Consider the following 24,782-nt stretch of genomic DNA (forward strand, 5'->3'; position numbering starts at 1 on the left):
TAGACGGAATCATTCTGTTCCCTCTGCTTTAATGGTTTAATTACTTCATCTTGAAACTGTGATTTTTTTTTTTTTTAGTAATCCAATTTCCCGTGTTCAAAATAAGAGCAACATACACATGTACTCATATTTCATCTCACAGGGCTGGATGCCAGCCTGGCAGTGCTGTCAAGACCCAAATGCACTGAAATGTATGTATTCTCCACTTTTGTCATTTATAATAATAATAACATCAAGATTAATATAAATAGAATTCACTACTTCTTATCATTTGTAGAGATTATAGTCTCAGCGCAGACTTAAATTAATGTTAATGAAGTCTACAAGTAAAACAATAAATAAATGCAACATGAATGACAGTATATTTTTATTACAGTATTTAAGTCAATGTAAAACAGACAAAGCCATGATAAATAAGTTTCACAATTTACATGTATTCTCATTTCCTTAAACTTTATAATAAAAAAAACAAACAAAGAAATCAAAAAGTGGAAAAAGACAGAAGAAAATTGTTCGATAACTGGCAATTTTACAAGTTTAGTTTTTTCCCTGCTTGAGCTGTCCACCTCAGATCAGAACACCTGTCTGATTAGAAACATTCATATCAAACCAGAGCTTTGATGATTCATTTTGTTTTTTTACCATAAAATTATGGCAAAATCCAGATACTCTAAACATAAAAATTCAAGCCTGTCTGAATGGTCCCGGGACAAAGGTGTGTAGGCCGCACTCAAGCGAGACACTTGGAAAAATGCAAATAAAATTGAAATTGTTTGCAAATGCAATAGAACAAAGGGTAATACATGTTTTCCTTTGTACATGCAGAAGTTCTGACAGCAAAGTCTTCACCCCGCTCCCTTCATCTCTCTGAAGAAGATAAACTTAAGAGATGAACCCAGGGAATGCTATATTTATTTCTTGAAGGTGTTGAGCCCTGTCACTTCTTAATAATTAACAGATAAAATGTATTCCAAATAAACTTCTTTGAAATTAAGAGTGAACATGTTGTCGTGTAATGCTTCCAGGTCAAAGTTTACTGACCTTCTGTAGCAGGTGTGAGGCAGACAGAGCAAACACCTGTAAATGTAACGTAGGTGTTGAGTTTACGTCCACAAATGGAGAAGGATTTAGTAAATAATTCATTTTCAGCAATTCAATTTAAAACAAACAAAAAAAAAAAACGAAAAAAAAAAACGTGTGGCATTAGTGTGGAAAAAGTCTAAGTGACTGTAATAACAATAATGTTAAAATTCCTAAAGGCAAAAGTTCATCACAGAAAGGATTTGGTTGGAGCCCTGATCAAACTGGAAAACCACACTGATCCAACGTGACGCCTGAAAGGTAACTGGGTGACTTTTGAGAGTGAAATCCATGAGAGCCGTCATCTTCGGTCTGTACAGAACATGTAACATAATGCTTTCATCAAGGTTTGATCAGTGAGAGCACTGTTGGTGTTTTCTCTGAACTTCTGACTGAAACAGTTTAGGTTTTTTTTTTTTTTTTAAACCATGAGGTCATCGTCAGCGGCTGATTCTCACTGTAGCAGTTCTTCCCAGGAAATAGGTTTGGAGAAGACCTCCCGCTCCAGCCAAAGGTCATAGTTCATTTGGAAGTCCTCGGGTAGATCCACTCGCTGTCCCAAAACACTTTGCAGACAGTTGTCCACAGGCAGGAAGTCTGGATTGCAGAGGCTCTTGTCGTAGCGGCGACTGTTGAAACAATCAATGCTGGCCCGCAGAGCACACTCCTCAGCCTGGAAGTCCCAGGGACGAGCGTCCAGATCTGCTCCCGGAGGGACACCAAATCATATTTAGTGTATTTCTGCCTGCTCTGAGTAACAATACAACTCAATGTCCAACAACTGGATATTTGAATTTTGACTATTTCATAATCCGACGAATTGTTTTGTCTCATCAACAGTCCAAATCAATCCAAAGATGCACAGAGGAACAGGAAAAACAGCAGAAATCCACATTTAAGAGGCTCGTTTGCCATTTTTGCTTTGAAAAAAACATTTTAACAATTATTTGATTATCAGAAATGTTTCCCTTAATTTTCTGTCAGGCAACGTAATCGATTAATCGACTGACCTCTCAGCTCTACTTAGGACCAAATACGCTTCACTGCCAGCAACTGGAAATGTTCCGCAAATCACTAGGCTGAATCTTCTGTCAACACTGAATTTAAACATACTAGAAACTATCCTGTCTGAGGTGTGATGTACAGTTTATATTTCCGCTCACCGTTTCCATAAGCCCAGTCATCATTGAGGCGATGTCGGACCTTCTGGTAGATGGCGGACATTGTCTTCATGTTGCTCTTCCTCCACTGGCGTCCCAGGTATTTGGTCTGCACTTTGAGCAACTTGAGGACGTAGAGCTGCATCATGGCCTGCTTGACCTTCAGCGCCCTCTTCAGGATGGGAGCCGACTTAAACACCACCAACATCTGGAAGAGAAACGATGGATGTTGAGAGCTATGCCATTCATTTTTTTGAATATATGATTTATCTGTTGTGATAAATTTGATGTGAGGTGCTGTCACCATTGTTCTGGAGTGCTTCCACTTGGTCAGTTTGTTGAGAATCCTCAGCAGGTTAATACAGGAAAACAAATTCCTCCAGCAAAACTGATTGTTGTCTCCCGCTTCCTGAGAAATTATCCACATTACAATTTACATAAGCCGGTGGAATACTCTGCTTCACCTGACGGTGACAGGTTTAAAAAAAAAAAAAACTTACCAGACTCTCTGCAGTTAACTCCGGGAGCTCGTGCACAACACAGTATGGAAAGTCAAGAACTGAAATGCTATTAGAGGAAAAAAATTGAGAGCAGTGAAAAAAAATGGTAATTTATGCTCAGATGACTGACATTTATTATAAATCTGAGTAATGAGTTTTAAAGACAGTACCTATTCTTAGCTGTGATATAAGACATGATGTTCTGGTTGAAGAACTTCAGAATGAGAGGGATGCAGTTAGCGAACACCAGGTGTTGAGCCATGTACTCAAACTATGAAAACACAAACACACACATTCGCTATTCAATTAAAAGCACAATCTCTTTAAATCAAAGTGAAATAAATAAGAATGAGATGAAAAAAACTGATTTCACATTTTTAAATATTTGAGGGAAATATCTAATACAGTTCCATGAAACACTGAATTGTGGATTGAGACGGGTGTGATGCCCATACCTGGTAGATGTGGTTGAGTTTGAAGTGTTTGAGAAGCAGCAGCAGGATTGCAGAGATGGCCTTTACAATGATCTCTTTGTGTCGATTGACATCAACGCCAAGTTTCATGCTTTGCAACACTGTGGTTCTGCAGTAATCAGAGACAGGAAGTGAGCCTCTTCAAGAAGCCTCACAGTAAAACCTACGTCAGCTAGGGTCCGACCACCCCCTGTGTTTACCAAATTACACACCAGAACTTTGGGTATAAAGTCTTGGATTATTCCTTGATATGGTTACACGCCCACACTGTGAATATGACCTTTTAGAGTTACACACTGTTCTGTTGCTGTTTAAATAAAGCAGGAAGATGTTTCTAGCTAAAATAAAGTGCTGTAATTTCCAGAACATGATGTTTCAGAGCAGAACAAACTGGCAAAGCCATTGAACCTTTTTTTTAAAGGCACTTACGGCATCTCCTCCGGCAGCACATCTGCCAGGATGTTGATGGAGTCTGTTTTGGCTTTGGAGGTCGGAGCGGCTGCGAGCAGGATCTTCAGCAGAGCAATCTGATATTCAAGGAGACATGTCATATCACGTCATCAGCCACAAAACAGTCTAACATGAAGGTTCATGCCTCCAACCATCTTATTATTATGTTTGAGAAATCCATGACTCTGTCACCTTTGTTTTAATGTTCATAGGCTCATAACAAGGTCTTAAACTTCAAGTCTTGTTGTGTATCACATGTTTATTACAAATCACAATGTAAAACTATCCACTGCATAAATGTAAACATTTAATTCACTGAAAGATTTTGCCAAATTTACCATATGAGAATGATGTGAGAAGTATAAAACTGTTTAATGAACTGTATTGAGTGATCCTCAACAGCAAAAATAAATAAATAAATAAATGAACTGTCTTTGAAAGTACCCATCCCTGGACACACACTGACCATGTACTGAGGCAAACTGGGCAGAATTCCCTGGTAGAGCAGCTCGGTGGAGCACATCTCCACCTCCTCTTCACCCTGAAGACCAGGAAGATAATAATTTTACCACAACACGAAGGGTCAAGAGTTTACTTTGCCATATGTGAAATATAACCAAGATGTGAGATGACAGGAGCAGTGTGTGTTTCCTGATTCAAAACAAATGAATAAGACAAACACAAATGAATGTGTGAGTGAATGATTTTTGTTTCCACTTACACCAGAGAGGGGAGTTTTCTGAAATTCCTCCTCCTTTGCAATCTGTATCTCAGCTATGGACACATACTTGTGCTAAAAAAAAAAAAAAAATTAAAAACTATAGCAATTTCAAATTGAGTTAAAACCTAATTAATGAAATACTGTGAAAAATGTAATGCAATACCTGCTTTAAAGTCTTGATGCTCTCATGAATTGGCCTGGGCAAGCCAACAACCGTATCTGTATCACTGCAAGACGATATAATTTGTTTCAGTACATGTATGTAATATAGTCAGAGGTTTTTTTGTCCAGTGTACCAAGTAGTATCTGAAAATAGTATAAAGCAAACTTACCTCCCGAGTGTGTAGCCAATGAATTTACTTCTACTTGACTCCAGGAAATTTTCAATGTCCTTTTCTCTGTTGGAGCAAAGACAATAATGTCAAAAACAAAACAGAACTAAATCTGATAATGTTCAAATGTTTATTCCAGCTCAAACGTCATTGCAAATGCAGTTTTGTTATCCAGTCAGAGTGAACTGTACCTGACTTTAGGAGCCCACGGCAGACCTTTGGGGAAGGACACCCTCTCTGATGGAGGGTGAGGGATAGGTGGAGGCATTACCTCGTCCCTCTCTAGTGGGAAAGTCTCTGGCTCTATAGAGTTGTCATTGTCATCGTTGTCATCCTCATCCTCACGAGAGTCATCGGCCTTGTATGGGTCCTTTTCATTGAATGCGTCCAAGTTGTCCTGTTTGATCAGTGCCTGTGTGAAAACGTGTAAACATGTGAAACGGTAAAGATGCAACATTGTGATCACGTTTTTCTTCAGCCACAGCCAGAAACCGTGTTTCACTTCGTTCACAACATCACTGGTCTGAGAGCAGGGAGCAGCAGTAATGACTACCTTGTGTTCACGGCGTGCTCGTTTTTGTTGCTGCTCTATAAGGTCTGACGCAGACGCAGGAGGAGAAGCGGCCCTCATACTGCGTATAACGCGAATGCTGTCCTCTGGGAGAGGGGGGAGTCCCAGCTCCTCGCGCTTACGAACCTTTATGCCTTGGAGCTGCTCAAAACCTCCAAGTGTGAACTGAAACAGAGCAGAGGAGGATTTTAATACGTCTTCCAACTACAGATGTGACATTCTAGTTGTAGGATAATAAGGGAGAATTTAATGTCAGTTAGCAGTCAGAAACGGCAGATTACTCTTACCAGTATGCTCTTCCACAGCAGTAATAACACCTTCTTCATTGGGAAGTGGGGTGCATGACCGCTGCAGAACTTGGTAACCATACCAAAGAGCATGACAGAAATGGGCTCGTTGTTGAACAGAGAAGATCCTGGATTAGAGACAGAGTGGAATTAGCTTACATGGCAGATTTTGTTTATGTCCATAACGTGACTGCAGTGTTTGATACTCTGATAAAAATGTACCCAGTTCTGTTCTGAAGGTTTCCCTCACGATTTTCCATTCAGGCCGGTCCGCTGGGTCATCCTGTTGGATGGTTTCCACCATCAAGTACATTATGTTGAGCAGCACTCTGAGATCCGTGCTATCCGCAAGGGAGATGGCTGGTTTTCTCACAGCACTACTACAGGCAGCGCTGTTACTGAGAGAGTGAAAATGGATCATATTATATTCACCATACAGAAAGTTTGACAACAAAAGTTCCATTAACTTCTAGCCTTACAAAGTAAGCCAACATTTTTTTTTTCATTTTGGTCTAGCAAATGTAAAGCTGATTTTTTCCAATCAATATGTGTCAAAATTCACTGCTGTGTGCTGGCTGTCATACGTGTTTACATGTTCTGGCACTTCTGAATGTCAATAAATGTCTTCCGTTAATATCTTATGGTGAGAACTAGTGCTTTGAAATTCAGGTGTACTGCTCCAAAGCTAGAAAACAGATGGAGAACATACTCAATCTCCATGTTGAGTAGTTCCACCAGAGCAGAGAAGGTTCCCACATCCAAGAGCAGAAAGATGTTGTATCTCATCCAGTGCTGCACCTCAGCTTCAGAGCTGCACTCTGCAAAGGTTCCTAAACAGAAACAAAAATGTAAATAACCTTCTTAATTAATGGGACTTCTAACAAGATTTCATTGTCTTTAAACTCTTTAAATGTTAAACCAGTGATGTGGACTGACCCTGAGCCATGTAGAGAATGGCCCTGGCAACCTTCAGTCTCTTCTCCCGCGCAATCACCTCCAGACTGTCCAACAGGCGCATAGCGTGAGCTCTGTGCTGAGCTGCATCGAGCTCGGTCCACTTTTTATCAGACACTAAGGGATAGTAGAGGTGGACATAATAAACTGTAATCATACAGATTACACAGTTGAATCAACAAAAACAACATTATAACTTTCATGAAGGGATGATTTATTGCAGGAGAGTTAGACTGCATTCATTTGAGCTAGGTGTTCCTAATAAACTGGCAGCTGAGTCTACCTTTTTCATCTTAGATGTAAGAAATGGTTTATGATTAATTCATTAAGATTTGACTGAATGTGAGTAAGTTCAGCTACATACCGTGTGTTCTGAATTCCTCCTCAAAGCACTTCCTATTTAGAGCAAACTCTGGTCCTTCAGTATAACTGTACAGCTCTGGAACAAACATAATATATATATTATATAATCATATATAATATACAATTTGAACTCAGTATAGATTACAAATTTGAAAAGAACAATGAGTTATGGGAGAAAAAGGGAGTCAGAAAATGTCTATGTTCATGATGAAAAATATGACAACAAACCACACACCTGACAGCTCTGCGGCCCATTTGTCTGTATCAGCATACTCAAACTCCAGGTCTGGAGACTCAGACAGCCCCTGTGACACAATACATAGCATTTTGATTGAAGAAATGATCAAATTAGATGGAGAGCTACCAGCTACAAAATAATATAATCATCTAATTATGTCCAGCTGGGCTTAAGGAGCCAGTTCATCCAAATCACACACACACACACACCTTATCTCACTTGCCCCTAACCATTAATCAGGATAATACACAGACCTCTCTGTTAAAGAAAAAAGTCCCTGAAAGGGGAACTATGAAAGCTGCTCATAGCAAAGCCTGTGAGTTATCCAGAGGAACCAGAAGATGTTTGTGGAAAGATGCCAAAACAAAAAGACTGGAAAGCACACAGGGCATGACTAAACAAGAGTAATTTGCTGTTAACACATTAGTTTGGTTTAAATTATGATGCAACATTACTGACTGAACTATTCAACTGAATGTAACATATTTGAAATTACTTCCACTGGAACCATGTGTAACATTAAAAACCTGCCCATACTTTTAGATAACAGTAATAATATCCACAAAAACATAGTATACATAGTAATGAAACATGTTGAAAAAGGCTATTTTCTTGCATTACGACTACTTCTACTTTTGATACTTCATTTACAAGTGCATTTTGTTTATTACACATATATGCTCCAACATACTCGACCACTGCAAGAGAGTTTTCCATTTAAAAGAACTAACTGTTGGCGATACATCAGTTTATGACACATCAGAAATATTTCACAATCTCAATCAGTCGCTTTGCTGTCTTTATAGGCTGGTGAGGGCTTCCTGTTTCATATATGTATATGTATATCTATCTATAGTGAGATTACATGATCACACCAGGCCAATACATTAGGAGGACACTCCTAAACAGTTTTTAACAGATCGCCAGGTTCCTGACAGACAGTTCAGTCTGGCCTGTGGCTAGCTAACATCAGCTAGCTAGCCTCTGCTATACTACACGGGTGTTCAACGTTATATAAATAGACTACAAATAGACTACAAATGCACAGCTGTGGGTACATCAGTTCAACAATTTCAACAACCTCGGTTGCTGTTGTTGGTTTACGTCGCCGAGTCATGTTAGAAATGACAGTTAGCCAACATTAGCCGGCTAGAGCTAAGTTAGCTAACGGTATGTGTTGCAGCAGCAGCAAAAAACGGCCTTTTGTGGTTCGCTAAAAATAAATCACAGACTTCTGTCTACGTACCTCTGAATCTTTTCTTGGGTTGCGGGTAAATTCACCCCTGCTTTTGTTCGGTAGCATGGCCCTCTGTTTATTGTTTACAGGTAGCCCACCACCGTTCCCACCGACGTCCATTATTTTTTGGACGCACTGTCCTCTCGCGAGAGCCGATCTGCGAGAATTCGACTGTACTGTCTTGTTTTTTTAACTGACTGTTAAATAATTGTGGTTTTAAAAATAAAGTTATTTCTTGTGTATGCCTTAGTTTTTTGGTCCATGAGGTTCTGTGTCTGTTCCCTTTTTCAGTTTTCCTTCTCTGGCTTTATACTTTGCAGTGATGGAACTTCAACCACCACTAATCACCAGGCCTTTATCTAACACTTACCTGAACTTGTGACATGTAGACTACCAGCAACACATAACTAGATACAGCAGGTAAGGCTTTATCATGTCAGTGAAAGGAAGTATCTGAGCCATTTTCAAATCTAAACAGCAGTTTATTAAAGGGAATTGTGCACAGAAATTTAACAGGGTGTATACTACTGAAACTGTGTTCTTCAAACTACAGAAACAATGTTGAAAATATAGGCCTACTTTATAGCTCATGTATCATTCTCCACAATTGAAAAACTTCAAACCAGCAACAGTGAACAACTGTCCAATCACAGTGGTATGCTTTTCACCTCAGTTTGACTGCTCGAGAAATAACACATTCATTTGTCTCTGTAATAGAGTTAAAACTAGAGTAAAGTGACCGCTATTATTGGTTAAAGCAAAAGGAATATATAAAAGGCATGTGCTATTACAAAAGGACCACTGCAAGTAATTGCAATGTATGACTGTTGAAAGAAATAAAACTGGGATGAAAAATATTAAAATCAGTTCAAAAAGTACATGAGAACATCTTAATGTGAAATGTTGCCTACTCATGTCTAAAACTGTTAGTGATCTTACAGTTATGCATATTTGAGTAATGTGAAACACTTGTTTAATAACTCTCCATTGCAGAAGTAAAATACTTTTGACTGAACTGAGTATTTTTTTGCTGCATAGCTATGACTGTATATTGCAGAACAACACCATGTTGGGCATTACCATATTTGGGGAAAAACACAGTTGTACATGTGAATATAAATTACTGAGTGAGTCACAAGGCACTGTCAACTGACCAGTAACCATGGTTACAGCGCTCATCTTGCTGACAATGATGTCCTCACTGAATGTACTTGGCTCTAATTCCCTTAAAGCTGCTAGTGCAAATATGACAGCACTTCATAATAGCACACAGGCTAATATTCAATAAATGGCAGGAATTGAAAAAAATCAACTCAAAGAGGAAAAATAAAATTACTACACAAATTAAATACAGGAATTACCTGTAACTGTGGACGAAGTTTAAGTCTTTTGAAGGATAATGAAGATAACAGACAGTGAACATGGAGCAACGCCTTAACAAGGTGCTGAACCCTTAACAAAGATAGTAATACTGTACTGTGGAGTAAAATTGGCCCAGAGGCCACCAGCATAAAATACAGCATGTTGAATTATGTTGAAGAGGTTCAAGTTAAGCAAGGACAACTACCTGCACACTATATAATTTAAATTTAAAAACAAAAAAACCACTCACCTAAGTTTCTGAATGTGGCCACTAATTTAAAAATCTTACATGTGAATATAGTATGAAGTAAATGTGATATACTATATAGAGTTTGTGCATTTAACAAGCCTCACTAAACAGTGCTTAAGCCTTTTAAATGATGACACATTTCAGGAAACAAAACTAAACATTCTGTTATTAGAATAGTTATAATAGTGGTGCAACAGAGCAAGATGACACAGAGGTAAAGTTAACACATACATTATATCTAGTAGGCAAATGTGTTGACAACAAAGCTTATCCATGTCTAGGCCCAGAGCATTTGAGGATTTTAGTTTACTTTTCTGTTGTTAAAATGTTCAGTAGAAAAACAGACATCTCTTAGTTAACACAAGATCAGAGTCCTGTGCAAACTCAATGTTTGACAAATACCATTATTATGACTGGCTCATCACACACTGTCGCATGTACAGTGTAAACATTATGTATGTAACACTGCTAAACATTCATTAGACAGAATACACAGAATACATAGCTGCAATAATCAATTTACTCTAGCCAGGTAAACTCAACAGAGTATCAAAATATCTAAATTCATTTTACACCTGTACTGTAAATAGTAATTTTATGAGAATGACAGTGAGATTAGACATGGATCCTAAGGTCAGACAGCGCAGATGTGGTAAAAATATATTTACAGGTAATTTGAGATATCTGAATGCCCTGAGGTGAAGATACTATTCTTACCAGACACCAAAACCTCAAAAAAAGGACACATCTTCTCAAGAAAATAAATGCCAAGCTCTCTTTATCTTTTTGCTATAGTCAAAAAGTACTAAAGTTCCTATTTGTCCATATAGGCTGAATCTTAGCAGTAATGGTGATGGTACTACAGAGGTCAGGACGTTTCTTTTGTATCATGTGAATGGAATGTATCAGGCGAGTGCTGTCACATCAAACAGAACGAAAACTTTAAAGCTGCATTGAGCGATTTTTTTTTAACCACTCTGGCATAGAAAGACTGCAAAATAAACTCACAGATACACAGCACTGATTTACAATCAGCTTATCAAGTTGTTATGGCTCATTTGTAAGCAAACAATTGTGTTCTTCAACACCCAGCACACAACACAGCGGCATCTAAATAGTCAAATTCCTGTCCACCTGACAAATTTAAACCCAATATTCACTGGCCTTTTAGCTCTGACTTGGTCCAACAACTCAGGAAAAGAATAAAACATTTGACATTCTTCAGGAGCCAGAGTTTAACATCTGCTCTTTGTTGTTTTGTGCTCGACAAGGCTTGTCTAAGCGTATTTCTGGAAATGGCTGCCAACAGTTTCTGACAGCCAAATGTTGACAAACGAGCTAAAAGTGGCTAAAAAGCTTTGTGAGTTTTGCAAGTGACCCTTTAGCATAACATGGAGGAATATAATACAGTGTTTGTAACTTAATGTTGAACTGATTTCACAACTAATTATTAACATTTTATAAGTATAACCCTTCCCTCTCACAGTCATTTGGCACAATATATTGATACATAATTCAATATCTATCAGAAATTTATATAATCCAGGAACCAGCAGGTATGGAAACAGATCTACCAAAATAAACAGCAAATGTAAGTGCTGTAGTTACACAGACCTTTCATAGCCAAATGGGTGCCATATCCATCATAGGAAGCAGCTAGTAAAGCAAAAAATTTGCTGTGGTCAGTAAAATACAACTAAATATAAGCTGTGCATCCTGTGGAGAGTATAAAATACAATATACATAAATCTTTTGTTTGTCTTAGGGTTAGGTAATATCAGGTACCCTCCATATTCAGGTGTGCTGGTGGTGGTTCTCTTGCAGATTAATACCTGTGGACATCAGAAACAGGTTTAGTTGAGAGAAGCCTTACTAAGAAAATATTACAACAATTTTTCTTTTTCTTTTTTTTTTTTTTACATATTAATACAAAATAGTGACCCAATACAAAATACCAAACAACTGTTTATTTCAGTTACTCAAATATGAGGATGTGGTTGCTTTTTCTGTATGAAATTGTTCCTGTTTTATGATTGTTGGTCTGGTAAAATAAGCAACATTAAGATATCAATCTGGGCACAAATAACCTTTTCATTATTTTGTAAAATGTACCTGTAGTAGTTGGGTTTAAAAGGACCGTTCTTGTTGAGGCCCAGGTATTTTGCCTGCTCATCTGTAAGCTCTGTCAGGTGGGCGTCAAAAGTAGCCAGATGGAGACTTGCAACATATTCATCTGAAATACACAGATATGATTTCGTAAGAAAGAGATGTATACACAACGGACTTCGAACATCAGTTACAGCACCACCATCACCAGAGGGCATGAGTAAGAGAAGGAGATTTTTCAATTTCCACCTTATCCAATGTCTTAAACTTGTAATCTCAAAACTAACATGCAAGGCAGACAGAGGAAGAAACTAAATTAACACACTTCTGCACTACAACCCAGACATGAGTAATGTTACTCATTGGACTGAATACTTAAATACTAAGGGTCATGGTTAACTATCAATATCCTCACCCATCTTCTTGGGAAGCAAGTAAACATCCTGCTTGTATCGTCCCTCAGGAGCATTGTACAACTCGATAAGGGCGAGAGCCTGAAAACAAACACGCATTAATAACACTGTTGGAAATGTATGCACATTATGAATTTAATGAGGAGCAATAAATGCAACTATTAAGCTCTGATTAGAGCGCAATGATAGCATATCTATGAACAGAAGAAGCATTTAGCTGCAAGTGTACTGTATAAAATGGCATGCCATTATGTACTCTACATCCAGAAATCTCTTTTACATTATAGAAACAGGCTCAGCTCACACATTCTGTTGCTCTCTTGTGTGTTATTATTACTGTGTTGTGTGTTATTATTACTGTGTTGTGTGTTATTATTACTGTTGACATTTCCAGGTCAGAGCTTGAGCTTGTCTGGCAGCATGGGCAGATAATTACAGCAAAGGGAAAAGCACATGGTGAGCACCATGAACTCTGCCATCTGCAGTGGACTTCAGTAATAACTACTCTGTGTCATTAGCTGTCATCAACACGTGTCAACAATTACCTGAGTGGTGGCTGTGATGGACAAGACAAAGGTAGGGACAGTGGAGCAGCTGAGGTTGAGGAGACGTCCCTATTGAAGGAAAAAGGTCATCAAAAACATTAAAAAAACAAAACTCAATTACCATTTTTAGCACATGCAGTTGTGTGTAAGTATCACTTTTCCAACCTAATGAAACCTTGCATATCAAGAAGTTGCTGTGTTTTCCACAAGCCACAAATTGAGACTAGTCACTCATTTAGTGTTAGACACTTGAGTGGTCTGTAGGGGGCGTTATAGGTGGGTTGTTTGGTTTGAGTTAAGAACATTTGCTACAAATTAACAGTTTTTACTAAACATCATGTAACTGATCAAAGGAAGTAAATGTGGTACAGTTATAAAAAATAAATAACAAGCAACTCAAGTAAACTAATATCAGTTTGTTTTCCACAAATGAGATTAAGACAGATTATTAATAAGGAAACTAAAAACCTGAGACACACACAACACCTGTATACAGTGCATTTGATTACAAGGCACATAGACCTAGTCACCTCAGCTAGAAGTATAACTCTCTTGCCATCAGGCCAGATGACATGGTCCACCTGAGAGCGCACTCTCTCCCAGGTCAGCTCAGGGGTCCGAAGGCTTGCCTAGAAGAGCCAAGAGTATCAGTCACCCTCACATTCTTTATAATAGCTTAACACAATGTGTTTTTTCTGGAGGATAGATTTAACTTGGAATTCTTCCATCGTTAACACTTACTTACCACATCAATCTCAGTATTGGAGTGCCCCATGTTGCAGACAATGGAGCCATTTTTCATTCGGTCCAGCTGGTCTCTGGTCACCACATTCTTGTTCCCTACACACACAATCATTGACCTTCAGTCGGTGTATATCATCTACCACATGGGACTTAATAAGCACAGAGTCCTCAGGAACAGTGCAAAGGGACTTTAGTGAACTACTGTATACAAGTATGTGTATGCCAATGAGAAGTTACACCACCATGGCTTTCAGTAAAGTTACCAGTGCACGTGATGATGACGTCGACCTGGCGTATGACCTCATTCAGCTTGACCACCCTGAATCCATCCATGCTGCTCACACACAAGTGAAAGAAGAAGGTTCAACATTCAGCCTCAGTGAGGACAGTGGCAAACAGGAAAGTATCTATTATTTATTGACAAGCAACTAAATCCAATGGGCTCCCTTGTGTTACAACAGAGCAGTTGAGATCAAGCTGTACTTAGTTACATAACAATGTTTGTTAGATAATTAACAATTTATTTATCATTATAATTTGATTTATAATTAATTTTAATTGGTTTCTGGCTATCTTGAGCTGTACTGTGTTGTTTTCCCTGCTGCTGTCTGACATATTCATTCTGTATATGCCAACACATTCAGCATCTAGATCATCCCAGTTCTTGTTTTCCTCACCAGGCCTGCAGGGCACAGATGGGATCAATCTCCGTAACATAGACGATGGCTCCCAGAGCTTTCAGAGCAGCACAACAACCTTTTCCAACCTGCAAAGACAAAATAATGTACTGTTTGACTAGCAAAGTCACATATTCACATATTAACATCACTAAAGAAATGACTCATATCAGTATTTAAACACAAACCATTGTAATTTTAAAAAAAAACATCAAGGCTCTGGTATATTGAACATGACATGAGCATATTAAAGAATGAGGTGCAAAGGTGGATTCTTTAACGCCATCTAGATTCAACAGTCAGACAAAGTTATCTTGTCCAATGAAATGTGGTGACAGTTATCTATGTTATGAGCCCATGGTCGGCATTCTGTGAGTTGTTAGCATTGCTATGTATCATCGTGAATGTTTTCACAGCTATATGATTAACATTAGTTTGGCATATTAATGTTAAAAGCAGTGTCTCACCTCTCCGTACCCACATACTACCACCTGTTTGCCTCCGAACATGACATCTGTGGTTCTCTTCAAGCTAGAGAGGTTTGAGACATAAAATCAGCACATTTTGCTTAAGTGAAAAATGGCCACTTTGTATGTGTCCACCTCCAAAATCTGGCAGCTTTATATCATAGAGCAGTAAAATGTTATTTGGCACTGTTCGTACAGCATTACTTTCTACAGTTCTGGATAATATGACAAGTCTGTGGATTAAAATGTTTCACTCTCTACAAAACAGATTATCTGTTTCTTTAAATATCCCAGTTCAATAAATACAAAGGCCAGATGATGCTGACAGTTAGTGTCATAACTCATAATGGAACACCTTTTACAAGACATCAGTGTACCTTGCAGATAATTAATCAGAAGACGCAGCAATAAATTATGAGAGGGGACTGTAGAAAGCAGTGACCCAATGCAGAGCTGTGGAGACACTGTTAAAGAGTGCAACACTATTCATACGCTGCCTTGGTGATAATTAACAGCAGGGTAATAAATATAACATGTTTGTTCTCAGACTGTTTGACTGAGCGTTTAGCAGAGTCCACAGAATTTGCACCACAGAGGAGTGTTACACAGGCAGCAGCTTTTTAAAAAGCGTTAACTCGATCTTTACGGACCGGGTGCACTGTGATGATAGCAGTGTTTCCTGAGCCTGTCCACCCCCTACTTTTAAACTGTGACCCTCATGTCAGCAGTTTCTGAGTGTATTAAACTCCAGGCTGGACGTGCCTCAGTTGAGTGTTATATTCCTTTCTAACCTTTCAAGTCACTGAACAGCTGTCCAATAAACAAACTGTTCTAGTGTAGAATTTTATTGCTGCTGAACCTTCCAACAATCAAATACCTCACACACAAACTTACTCACCCGTCCAGGATTGACTCTCTGCAGCAGTACAGGTTGTCAAACTTCTGCTTTGTCACAGAGTCGTTGACGTTCATCGCAGGCACACACAGTTTTCCAGCTTTGGACAGCTGATACAACCTAGAAAAAAGAAGGAAGAAATGTTTCACTTCATGTTTGTGCATAATTAAATATTTAAAGGGAGAGCATTTCTATTATGCAATAAATTACCTGTGAACCCCAGTGACACTCTCCTCTACAATGCCCCTGATCTTCTTGAATACATTAGGGTATTTCTTGTACATCCAATGTGTCAAGTCTCCTCCATCATCAAGGATCTAAAAGATAAGAGGAAAAAGTTCAGATTTTACTTTATGAACATGGGTGTAAAGAGAAAGTACTGACAGAGCATAATGTAAATCAAAAAGCCTGTCACTGATCATCTCTTTTAGGGCACGCAGCCAGTTTTCCACATACCATGTTGGGCTGCCAGCCCTCAGTGTTGACACAGCGGTCAATACACCACCAAAAATCATCCTCAGATTCCCCCTTCCAGGCAAACACAGCCACACCTGAGACATAACAGATGGGTAATATCTTTAGAAATCTTTCATCAACAATAAAGCATTTGTTTACCATCCTGGTTGTTCAGTCTAGACTGATGAAAATGGCACCAACCCGTTCCTTTTCTTTCAAAACAGAAATTGGAGAGGCTACATTAGAGTCTCTATGCTGCCATTAATGAAACACTTGAAGCTTCATGTACGACAGTGAATGAGGGCAAAGTTACTGACAACATCGCAGTTTACTATTTAAAAAAAGCCCTGACCAATCAGAATTCTAAGCAATATAGTAATTACAATACATATTTGTGAAAATATCATTTAGTACAGCTCCTGAGAGATTATAGGAATCATAACATTATAGGAATAATTATTGGGTGTAAGAGCAAGTTGGAGAACTGATCACTGGCACTGGCAATTTCTAAGTTCCCTAGAGTTTAATTAAAATGTGTAATAACTTCCCCTTAGAAAAGTATGCAGTAGACTATGCACAGCAATAACTTCACTCAACAGTAGACACAAACCCAGCCCCCTCAAAAGTACATGATCTCCACTGAGTGACTCCTAAATCTGTAGTAACCCCCTCAGCTTGTCAGATCACGAAAGGTCTACTGTGGAAATTTATCTGAAGAGCATACTCAAACCATCACATAGCAACCACAGATAAAAGGCTCACGTAGTTCTGTTCTTTCACTAAAAAGCACATCTTATGTGTTCCCATTTTCTCTGCGGGGCTGATTTTTCAAGAGTTTATTAAACATTTCCAAACAGTATCCCTGGTTCTAAAAGAAGCAAGATGCTCATGTGGCAAAGTACATCTATACTTGTAAGAAAACACCTCATACTAATAACATGGTCTGCTATGAACCTATGTATGTACGGGACAACAGGTAAAATGAGTAATGGTGTTTGAGCACCAAAACTAAATCCTTCCTTTACTGTCTCTACCACTTACCTGTCTCTGACAAGGCAGCAGCCACTTCATTCTGTGTAGAGTAAATGTTACAGGCAGTCCAGCGGCACTGAGCCCCAAGAGCCACCAGAGTCTCTATCAGCACCTGAAAACACAAAGTTTAGCAGCAGATGAAGAGGAAACAAGCTACTCACTCATCAAAGATACTACCTATCGATTATTTGTGAATTTTATTATTAAATAACACAGAATGCAAAAATGGACCAGGTAAAATGACTCAGATAAAACAAATAACTGTGTTGTCGATGAAGTAAGCAGCGCAGAAACTGTGATTAAACTTGACCTAAAATCCTATCCTGATTAAGAGGCACTATCGCACTGCAGCCATTGCTTGGATGCTGAAGCTCAAAGTCTCAGAGAAATCTTACTGCAGTCTGGGCAGTGATGTGAGTGCAGCCCACAATTTTGGCACCTGCCAACGGTTTCTCACTCTGTGCCCTCTTCCTGAGTGAGATCAGCGCTGACATATCTGAAAACAAGAGAACATAAAAAGGGATGAGTGTGAAAGACAGCAACACAGATGATGCAAAAGAAATTCAGTGCTTTGCTCCAGGCAGTATTACAGATTGAAATCAAATAGACAGATGACCACATTTCTAAAACATAGCTAGATGAAAGCACTCTTATAAAATATCAGTCTATTTTCCTTTTCTTTATCAGAACTGTATTTCACATTATTCATTTTTCTAAATGATATGTTTCATACATGTTAGGTCTCAAGTATAACAAAGGATGATGGATATCTTTTAGATTTATTTGACAGCATTCAAGTGAAACAGCGAGGCAACTGCATCTTCTCTGTGTCTTACCTTGCTCTGCAATCTCAATCTCACGTCTGCCGAATTCAGCCTGTTTGATGTTCTTGACACAGAAGTCACTGCTGCCCTTGGAGTTGACCTGTGTTTTGTCCCGTGGTGAAGTCTCATCATCAGAGCTATCCGTGTAGGACGCAGCTGTAAAGGAAACAAGGTTTTTCAAAGAACTCACCAAATTAAAGACACCAATGAGTGAACAGATGGCGCAGCAATAAATCAGCACTTGCAAGTGCACTGCAGTGTTCATTTTGTTCAAGGCTCGCTAAGTTTTTGAGGAACTGAAATGTGATGAGGACTAGAAAAATAAACATTACTCAACTACAAAAGTTTTTAAGGACACCAAAGTTAAAACAAACAAAGTATATTGGCATATATCAAGTGGTCTCTCCTTCTTACCAGAGCTGTAGCTGTCTGTGGATGACTGAGAGATGGAGCGAGACAAGGAGCGACGGCCTGTCTTGGTGGGGAACCTGCTGAACTCCTGCTTGTCCTCCACAAACTGAATTTGCTAAAAGAAACAAAAAGTCTTGTTCAACACTTTAAATTCAGTTCTTTCATACAGAGGTTAAACTTAACTCATTTTAAATGGATACAGACCTAACCATAAAATGTAAAGCCATAAGCAATTCAAAAGCTCACATTATGGTTCAGCTGGAGGTTGCATACTGTGAAGAGTTTAAATGAAAGAGCACCTTGATTTATTGGAAAATTGGAATTGGGCTGTTTTTGTTTTGCTTGAGGTCTTATTTACATGGTTTTAGACTTGACTGGCTTTGGATGGAGTGAAGAAAATGAAATTCTTTGCTACTAAAAACACACAACATGATAATCCCACTCAAACTAGTAAGCTTATTTTGTTGTATTGCCAAAAATGGACACCGGGCTGCAGCCCAACACCCATTGCTCCATCAAGACTTGATGTTCCAAAATTAAGCTGCCCCAGCCAAATTTCAGTTTGGATGGCCCCATCTGACTCATGATTGTGTAATGACTGTGTACATCCCCTCAGTTTACCATCGCTGCTGCAATCCGAAAACTTCCTGACAGATAAAATAATAAAAAATGCTCACAACTCTCACAATATTGAAATCAGCAACAGTACTGTTTCTGTTAAATCACATTTAATTGGGCATTAAAAATAATAATTGCCTGTGAAATGTGTTATAATTTAACATAGTGATGTATAGTGATGTAATGTAATGAATACTTTTGTTACTTTCTTTGCTTTATTGCCTCTGCTCCAGTTTCATCTCGTGCTTATATTTTATTTCTCTGCATCCAAATGAGTAGTTAACCCATACTCCAGTAAAGCAAACATACAGTGTGTGTCTGTAAGTGGAAGGAATTTGTGTTTTAAGTGTGTGTACCCTAGCTTCATGCGTCCTCATCTAACTTGTTAACTTGCTAACACAGTAGTTAAAACAGGAAGAATTCTGTAGACATACATGGAGGCAACATGAGACAGTGGGAAAAATCCTCTAGGTGCTGTAACCTTATCTTCTCACATGCAAGGTAGTGAGTCCAGGTATGAAGAAGAGGACAGGCAGATCTCTACACCTCAGCACTTTCTGAAATGTTTTTGCTTACATTTTCCTTACCATGACGAGTGAGATTTTTTTTGGCAGCAAGAAATGAGGGTGGTTTAAACAATCGGAGCATAGAGAGAATGGATTAGACCTTATTAAGTCAGCCTACAGACTACAATGTGATTGAGACGTCATTAATATCACTCGGGCTCATTCTCTTCATCTCTGAATAAGAGTCAGGTTTGTCTCTAGTTTCTAGGTTGAGGGCTGGCACTGAAAACCCTCTACATACCAGTGGGAATAACATGGCAACAAAGAACAATGTGAAGCTGTTTTCTTGAGATTAAGGTGACAAGACACCACATATTTTCCCCTTGGACAGGACAATGTGGGTTGCAGGGTCCCAAAGCCTGACTGATGCTAAAGTTTTGATTCCCTTAGATTTGGTTATTTAAGAATTGTGTTAAAGATTGCATTTACTCACACTGCATTAACAAAGTGTTTCTCCACAACCAATGCCAAGGTGATGATAGTGATGTTGTTGTAAGCACTGCTGACTGGGATAAATGTGAAAGCTGGAAGGACTCCAGGGTTTCTGTTATGCTTTTACTTGGTGTACATTATATTGTGTGGGCTGGAGTGGTGGGTTTTAACAATTGTTTTACACATTTTTACAATAAGTTTTACGTACTTTTATCATGTTTAGGATGAATAAAGTTGAAGCAGACAAAAGCCTATATGATGCTCTGAACAGTCTCCCTATAGATTTGAGAATGTGCACCTCTTAAAACAATATAACTTTAAAAGATCTGGTTTTTCTTTCAAGATTATTTTACAATATTGTCCCCTGCCTATAATATTTGTTACTTATGCACTACTGTTTTTAAATGCCCCTCAAAGAGATTACTGCAAATAATATTAAAGGTCCATGGCTGATAAAAGTAGCTAAAAGTTTACATAACCATCTTCCTAGAACAGCAGCAACGTCAAACCCATACTTATCCATGATCTCCGACCTAATCCCCATGTATAATCATTTGTAAGCTTGCAACTTAACTTTACCATCAATACCTAAATATTAACTACAGGACATAACCACTGAACTGAACATCTGTAACATAATAGCCAAACATAAGCCAAACATTTCTGTGAAAACAGAATGAATGCCCTCTTCTGTGCTTTGAGCCTGGATCACAGAGTCCTCTTTCTTACAGCCAATATACAGGCTGGAGCTACCTTTGACCTCACATGATAGATGAAAATAGCATTTACCTAAATTCAGTAATTTTACTTGCTGTGTCATACAAACACAAGCACAAATTAGCGCATATCTTCATTAGTCGCCCCGAGTTCACTGTGGAGAAGCTAAATGTTAATCAGTGATCAAACCTTTGGTTTTTTTTGGATTCTAGGTTCGTGAAAAAGTTCCTGTACATATTCTACTGTTACAGGGTCAAACAAAATAACAGGCGAATCACATTAACTGTATTACCATTGCCTGATATTTGTTTCATTATTTGTCACTGGAATACATCTATTGATACCAACTTCTTGTGTCAACGTTTCCCAAAAATACAGTGAGTTCAGCTGATTTAATTCCAAAAGCAATAATAATGTAAAATAATATTTAGGCTGCATATAATGTAAGCTAGTGACTGCAGTAATATTAAGTCTCTCCCAGAAAGAGAATGAGGATGTGAAACATTTGGTCTATAATAAGGTTGTCAGGCTGACTAATAAATCTTGAGCTGAGAGTGTTGAGACTTTGCATTTGACAGATTTCCTGATCACACCTAAGCAATATGTTTGTACAAAGTAAAAAGAGCTTAGAGAGTGTGTTTTGACCAAAACTGGTATTCTTTTGTCCAAATCAGCTTCAATGAGGTGTGCAAATACTTTCCATTCACAAGCCCCAAAGAATTCAAGGTGCAACTCTTCCTTGTTCCTTGACAGTGTCAGTTAACATCCTTATTTTACATGAACAAATATTGTTTCCTTGTGGTGGATTTGTTCAGGAAATTAAGCAATTAATGTTCATAAACTTGGTCAACAGCTATAGGCTTTACCACAGATTGTGAGACAGCCCATGTTAGTTTCTCTGTGTTATGTCAATCACTGCCACTGTTTTTCTATGTGGCAGTCGAAATACAAATATTGAAAGAGGTCAACATAGCAGTGAAAACTGAAGTGCTGAAATAATTTGACATCATCCAAATGTAAATGATAAACTGAGCTAGTGTTCTCGGTTGAAGTGGAGCTTCTGATAAAAAAAAATGTTCAAATGCTCAGTTCAAATACGTAAAATTAAAGATGCCGTTAAAGTGAAGTTTAAGCTCTGAAAGGTTGAGAGACAATGCAGATGAGCTTGGTGTGAGCTTGTGTAGCTATATGGTGCATTTTTCTTTGAATATAAATTACTAAATGTTAAGAATGAATTTAACACTTCTTCAGCTTAAGAAAAAAAATATTTTCTAAACATTTCTTTAGCTTAAAAAATATAGCACAACCTCTTTATTTACCAAAGCACTGAAGGCTGTCAGTTACTTAGGCCTATGCAGTGGGCTGTAAACTCAGTATAACCTATTGTAAACATGATTTCCTGGGTTACAGTTGATCTCATACACATTTTGCAGCCATGCAAGGCACAACATTGGTAAAACTAAAACACTGTATACATTTGCCAGACTGTGCACCGTCCCACGACGAGTTTTAAAAAAAACCTGAATGCAGAGAGTTGGTTGTAGTCTTACCTTTTTAACTGGTTTGTGAGTGGGCACAGCGCTGAAGACGGACGACAGCTCTCCCATGTTCATTTCGCTATTCTTGCTCACGGTCATGGCTGAGTACTTCTCCGCTACGTTTTCGCTCTCTTTCACCTCTTTGCTCGCCTGCTTCACCTCCAACTTCGCCTCCCCGGCCGGCTCCGACATGCTGACGGTGGCTGTCTGACCTTACCTGGACAGAAATACAACAACCGTGGACTTGAGCCTCCTCTGGTAGTAACGTCTGAAGCTAACCGCTGCTAGCTGGCTTCTCTGCAACAGCGAGAGGAAGAGAGGCTTTTAAATTACGTGTCCGTAAAAACAGAAAACAAACGCAGTGATTAAGTATCGCACTGTGAGTAGTCTACTTTGATTTAACGCTTTCAAATGTGGTTATGTGGTCTGTTATGTTGCGTAGAGTACAGCCGTGGCGTATCCCTGCTGGCTCAGCTGTCACCTGGCTGAGTAACTTTGTGGGCGGCAACTAACAGACTGAAGGGGGGCGTCTAGTTCATCGAGATGCGTTCAAAGTACGTGGGACAAAAAAAAATTGACAACAATAACAGGGGATCGTGTGTATTATTTCTCGGCTTCAGCTAAAATGAACACGCTTATTTTCACTGCAGTACTATAGTATGTGAAAGCAGCCAAACAAATGCAATTTTATTTTTTATTTTACATTGTTTAATTGTAATTAAAGCAGGAAATGTTAGCCCATTCCACACCATAAACCGATACTACGAAGTATACAGTCGGTACTAATTTGCATAATGTCCTGCTTTGGCAAGTAAGGTACACCCTGTTTTGTACTAACAGGAAAAGGAAATGGGTTTATATGATTTTGGAAAAATTGTGACCGTTTCATATTTGAGATCATAAGAAAAAGAAAACGGTTATTATTATTATCATTTTATTTTTCACGACTTCCTCAAGTCTTCTCACCATAGTGCACAATTTATTTTTTTCCCAGCTGTGTAAATGCGTGCATTACTTCTGAGACAAACTGGTGTCCATTAACAGCTCACTTTTTGAATCAACCAATAATTTGCATACTCGCAGCAATACATTTAGTCATTTTTTCAATGTGAACAGTGAAAAAGACCGTTAGACTACTGTGTGTGGGACTGGAACGCGGGTACAGAGACACAACTGTCAGCTCCCGGTAGTTCTAAATGCAACATTAAGCTCACGGGAATCCTCGTTCAGCACGCATGCTCCCTTTTACTGGTTCGAGATTGCAAAATAGGTACTACTATCATCCTCTTATAAGCCTCTTGTTGCAACACAGTCTGGCTGTGGATGTAGTTATGTTTTTTCTGCATTTGCACTTATATTCAAATAATTTGTAAGACAGAACCTTGCCCAACACTGCCAGTTCTCACTATGTTTACTGTGTGCCAGTCAACCCAAATGAGCAATTTGATTTTCAGTTTTTTACATCACAGTATCACAATAATTTTTCTTGCAATTTTTTCTCAATCTTGCATAAAGGTGTGAATGTCTTTGTTTCAGTGATATTCACAGATGGTTTAAATAATTTACTGTTGCACACGAAGCCTCAAAAGCATCACTGCAGAGCTTGAAAGGAGCGCAGAGCATGGAGTGCGACCATCTGTAAAAACCTGACTGAAAATAGAATGCTGGGGTAGACTCCAGATCCCTGTGAACAAGCTAGGCAGGTATAGAAAATGGATTAACTGAAGTAAACTACCTCAAGTTAAACTGAAAACAATGTGACTGTGAGAAACCCCAGTTGCGGTGCAAGTGTGAAAATGAGCTGCAGGAATGTTGCCTGGAAGTAGCCTGACAAAAACAAACATGAAACACTAAAGATAAAAAGAAATAGTTAGACCAGTTAGTTAGACCAAGATAAGCCAGCAAGTGACATTCAGGCTCTAACAGGCTGAGCAGAAGTCACACAGATCATCCTTCAACCTGAGTGAACTGTACTCAATTTACCCTGGGATACACATGACCTTGCACATTAAAAGCTGTCATTATTCATGTGGGGGACATGAGGACATATGAAGAATGAAACCCAACGAAGTAATCGGCTCAATCTCCAGTATTTATCTTCATCCCACAGCTCATCTTTCAGCTCTATTTTCTGGGTAAAGATGCTCATGGAAGCTTTTGTTCCAGTGAGGATTTGTATATATATATATGACAATATGTTTGAGAGTTTTACTAACTTTGACAGTATAATATCAACAAGACATCCTTTGTATTCTATGATGCAGACTTTTCAATAGTGTTGAATGCACTAGCAAGCACTTTGCATCTGTTTTGGTTCTCTCTGATGCATGCATTCCACACCCTATGCAAATATGGAGGTGGTA

At 38.6% G+C, this 24,782-nt stretch overlaps 2 protein-coding genes across 2 annotated transcripts; both read right to left on the reverse strand.

The window, feature by feature from the left end:
* Positions 1 to 1,448: 1,448 nt before the first annotated feature.
* On the reverse strand, positions 1,449 to 8,494 carry strip1 (striatin interacting protein 1). Its single transcript, XM_041034762.1, has 20 exons — positions 8,376 to 8,494; positions 7,127 to 7,196; positions 6,893 to 6,967; positions 6,511 to 6,645; positions 6,284 to 6,404; positions 5,797 to 5,972; positions 5,575 to 5,702; positions 5,270 to 5,452; positions 4,908 to 5,128; positions 4,717 to 4,782; positions 4,548 to 4,611; positions 4,385 to 4,456; positions 4,130 to 4,204; positions 3,643 to 3,740; positions 3,196 to 3,322; positions 2,911 to 3,011; positions 2,741 to 2,807; positions 2,545 to 2,649; positions 2,244 to 2,448; positions 1,449 to 1,782 (listed from the first exon to the last, which is right to left on the reverse strand). Exons 1-20 carry the CDS (start codon positions 8,484 to 8,486, stop codon positions 1,535 to 1,537), a joined length of 2,448 nt encoding a protein of 815 aa, XP_040890696.1. The 5' UTR covers positions 8,487 to 8,494; the 3' UTR covers positions 1,449 to 1,534.
* Positions 8,495 to 8,827: 333 nt separating this feature from the next.
* On the reverse strand, positions 8,828 to 22,907 carry LOC121179127 (S-adenosylhomocysteine hydrolase-like protein 1). The gene is made up of 17 exons (XM_041033775.1): positions 22,432 to 22,907; positions 18,552 to 18,663; positions 18,150 to 18,293; positions 17,709 to 17,809; positions 17,323 to 17,425; positions 16,282 to 16,376; positions 16,036 to 16,142; positions 15,829 to 15,945; positions 14,931 to 14,994; positions 14,464 to 14,552; positions 14,050 to 14,120; positions 13,788 to 13,882; positions 13,573 to 13,671; positions 13,043 to 13,111; positions 12,500 to 12,578; positions 12,091 to 12,211; positions 8,828 to 11,810 (listed from the first exon to the last, which is right to left on the reverse strand). The coding sequence occupies exons 1-17, from the start codon at positions 22,609 to 22,611 to the stop codon at positions 11,804 to 11,806; spliced, it is 1,653 nt and encodes a 550-aa protein (XP_040889709.1). The 5' UTR covers positions 22,612 to 22,907; the 3' UTR covers positions 8,828 to 11,803.
* Positions 22,908 to 24,782: the final 1,875 nt, after the last annotated feature.

The sequence above is a fragment of the Toxotes jaculatrix genome, chromosome 3 (genome assembly GCF_017976425.1).
Source record: "Toxotes jaculatrix isolate fToxJac2 chromosome 3, fToxJac2.pri, whole genome shotgun sequence".
Lineage (NCBI taxonomy): Eukaryota > Metazoa > Chordata > Actinopteri > Toxotidae > Toxotes > Toxotes jaculatrix.

What these genes read in the sequence shown, in the direction of transcription:
- strip1 (XM_041034762.1), bottom strand. Translation starts at nt 8,486, where the DNA reads ATGGACGTCGGTGGGAACGGTGGTGGGCTACCTGTAAACAATAAACAG. An exon ending in GGAGGAATTCAGAACACACG is followed by an intron (nt 6,646 to 6,892) that starts GTATGTAGCTGA and finishes ACTATCCCTTAG; the next exon opens with TGTCTGATAAAAAGTGGACC. An exon ending in GGAAGCACTCCAGAACAATG is followed by an intron (nt 2,449 to 2,544) that starts GTGACAGCACCT and finishes TTTCTCTTCCAG; the next exon opens with ATGTTGGTGGTGTTTAAGTC.
- LOC121179127 (XM_041033775.1), bottom strand. Translation starts at nt 22,611, where the DNA reads ATGTCGGAGCCGGCCGGGGAGGCGAAGTTGGAGGTGAAGCAGGCGAGC. An exon ending in TAGTATGTGGGTACGGAGAG is followed by an intron (nt 14,553 to 14,930) that starts GTGAGACACTGC and finishes TTGTCTTTGCAG; the next exon opens with GTTGGAAAAGGTTGTTGTGC. An exon ending in CGTCATCATCACGTGCACTG is followed by an intron (nt 13,883 to 14,049) that starts GTAACTTTACTG and finishes TTGTGTGTGTAG; the next exon opens with GGAACAAGAATGTGGTGACC.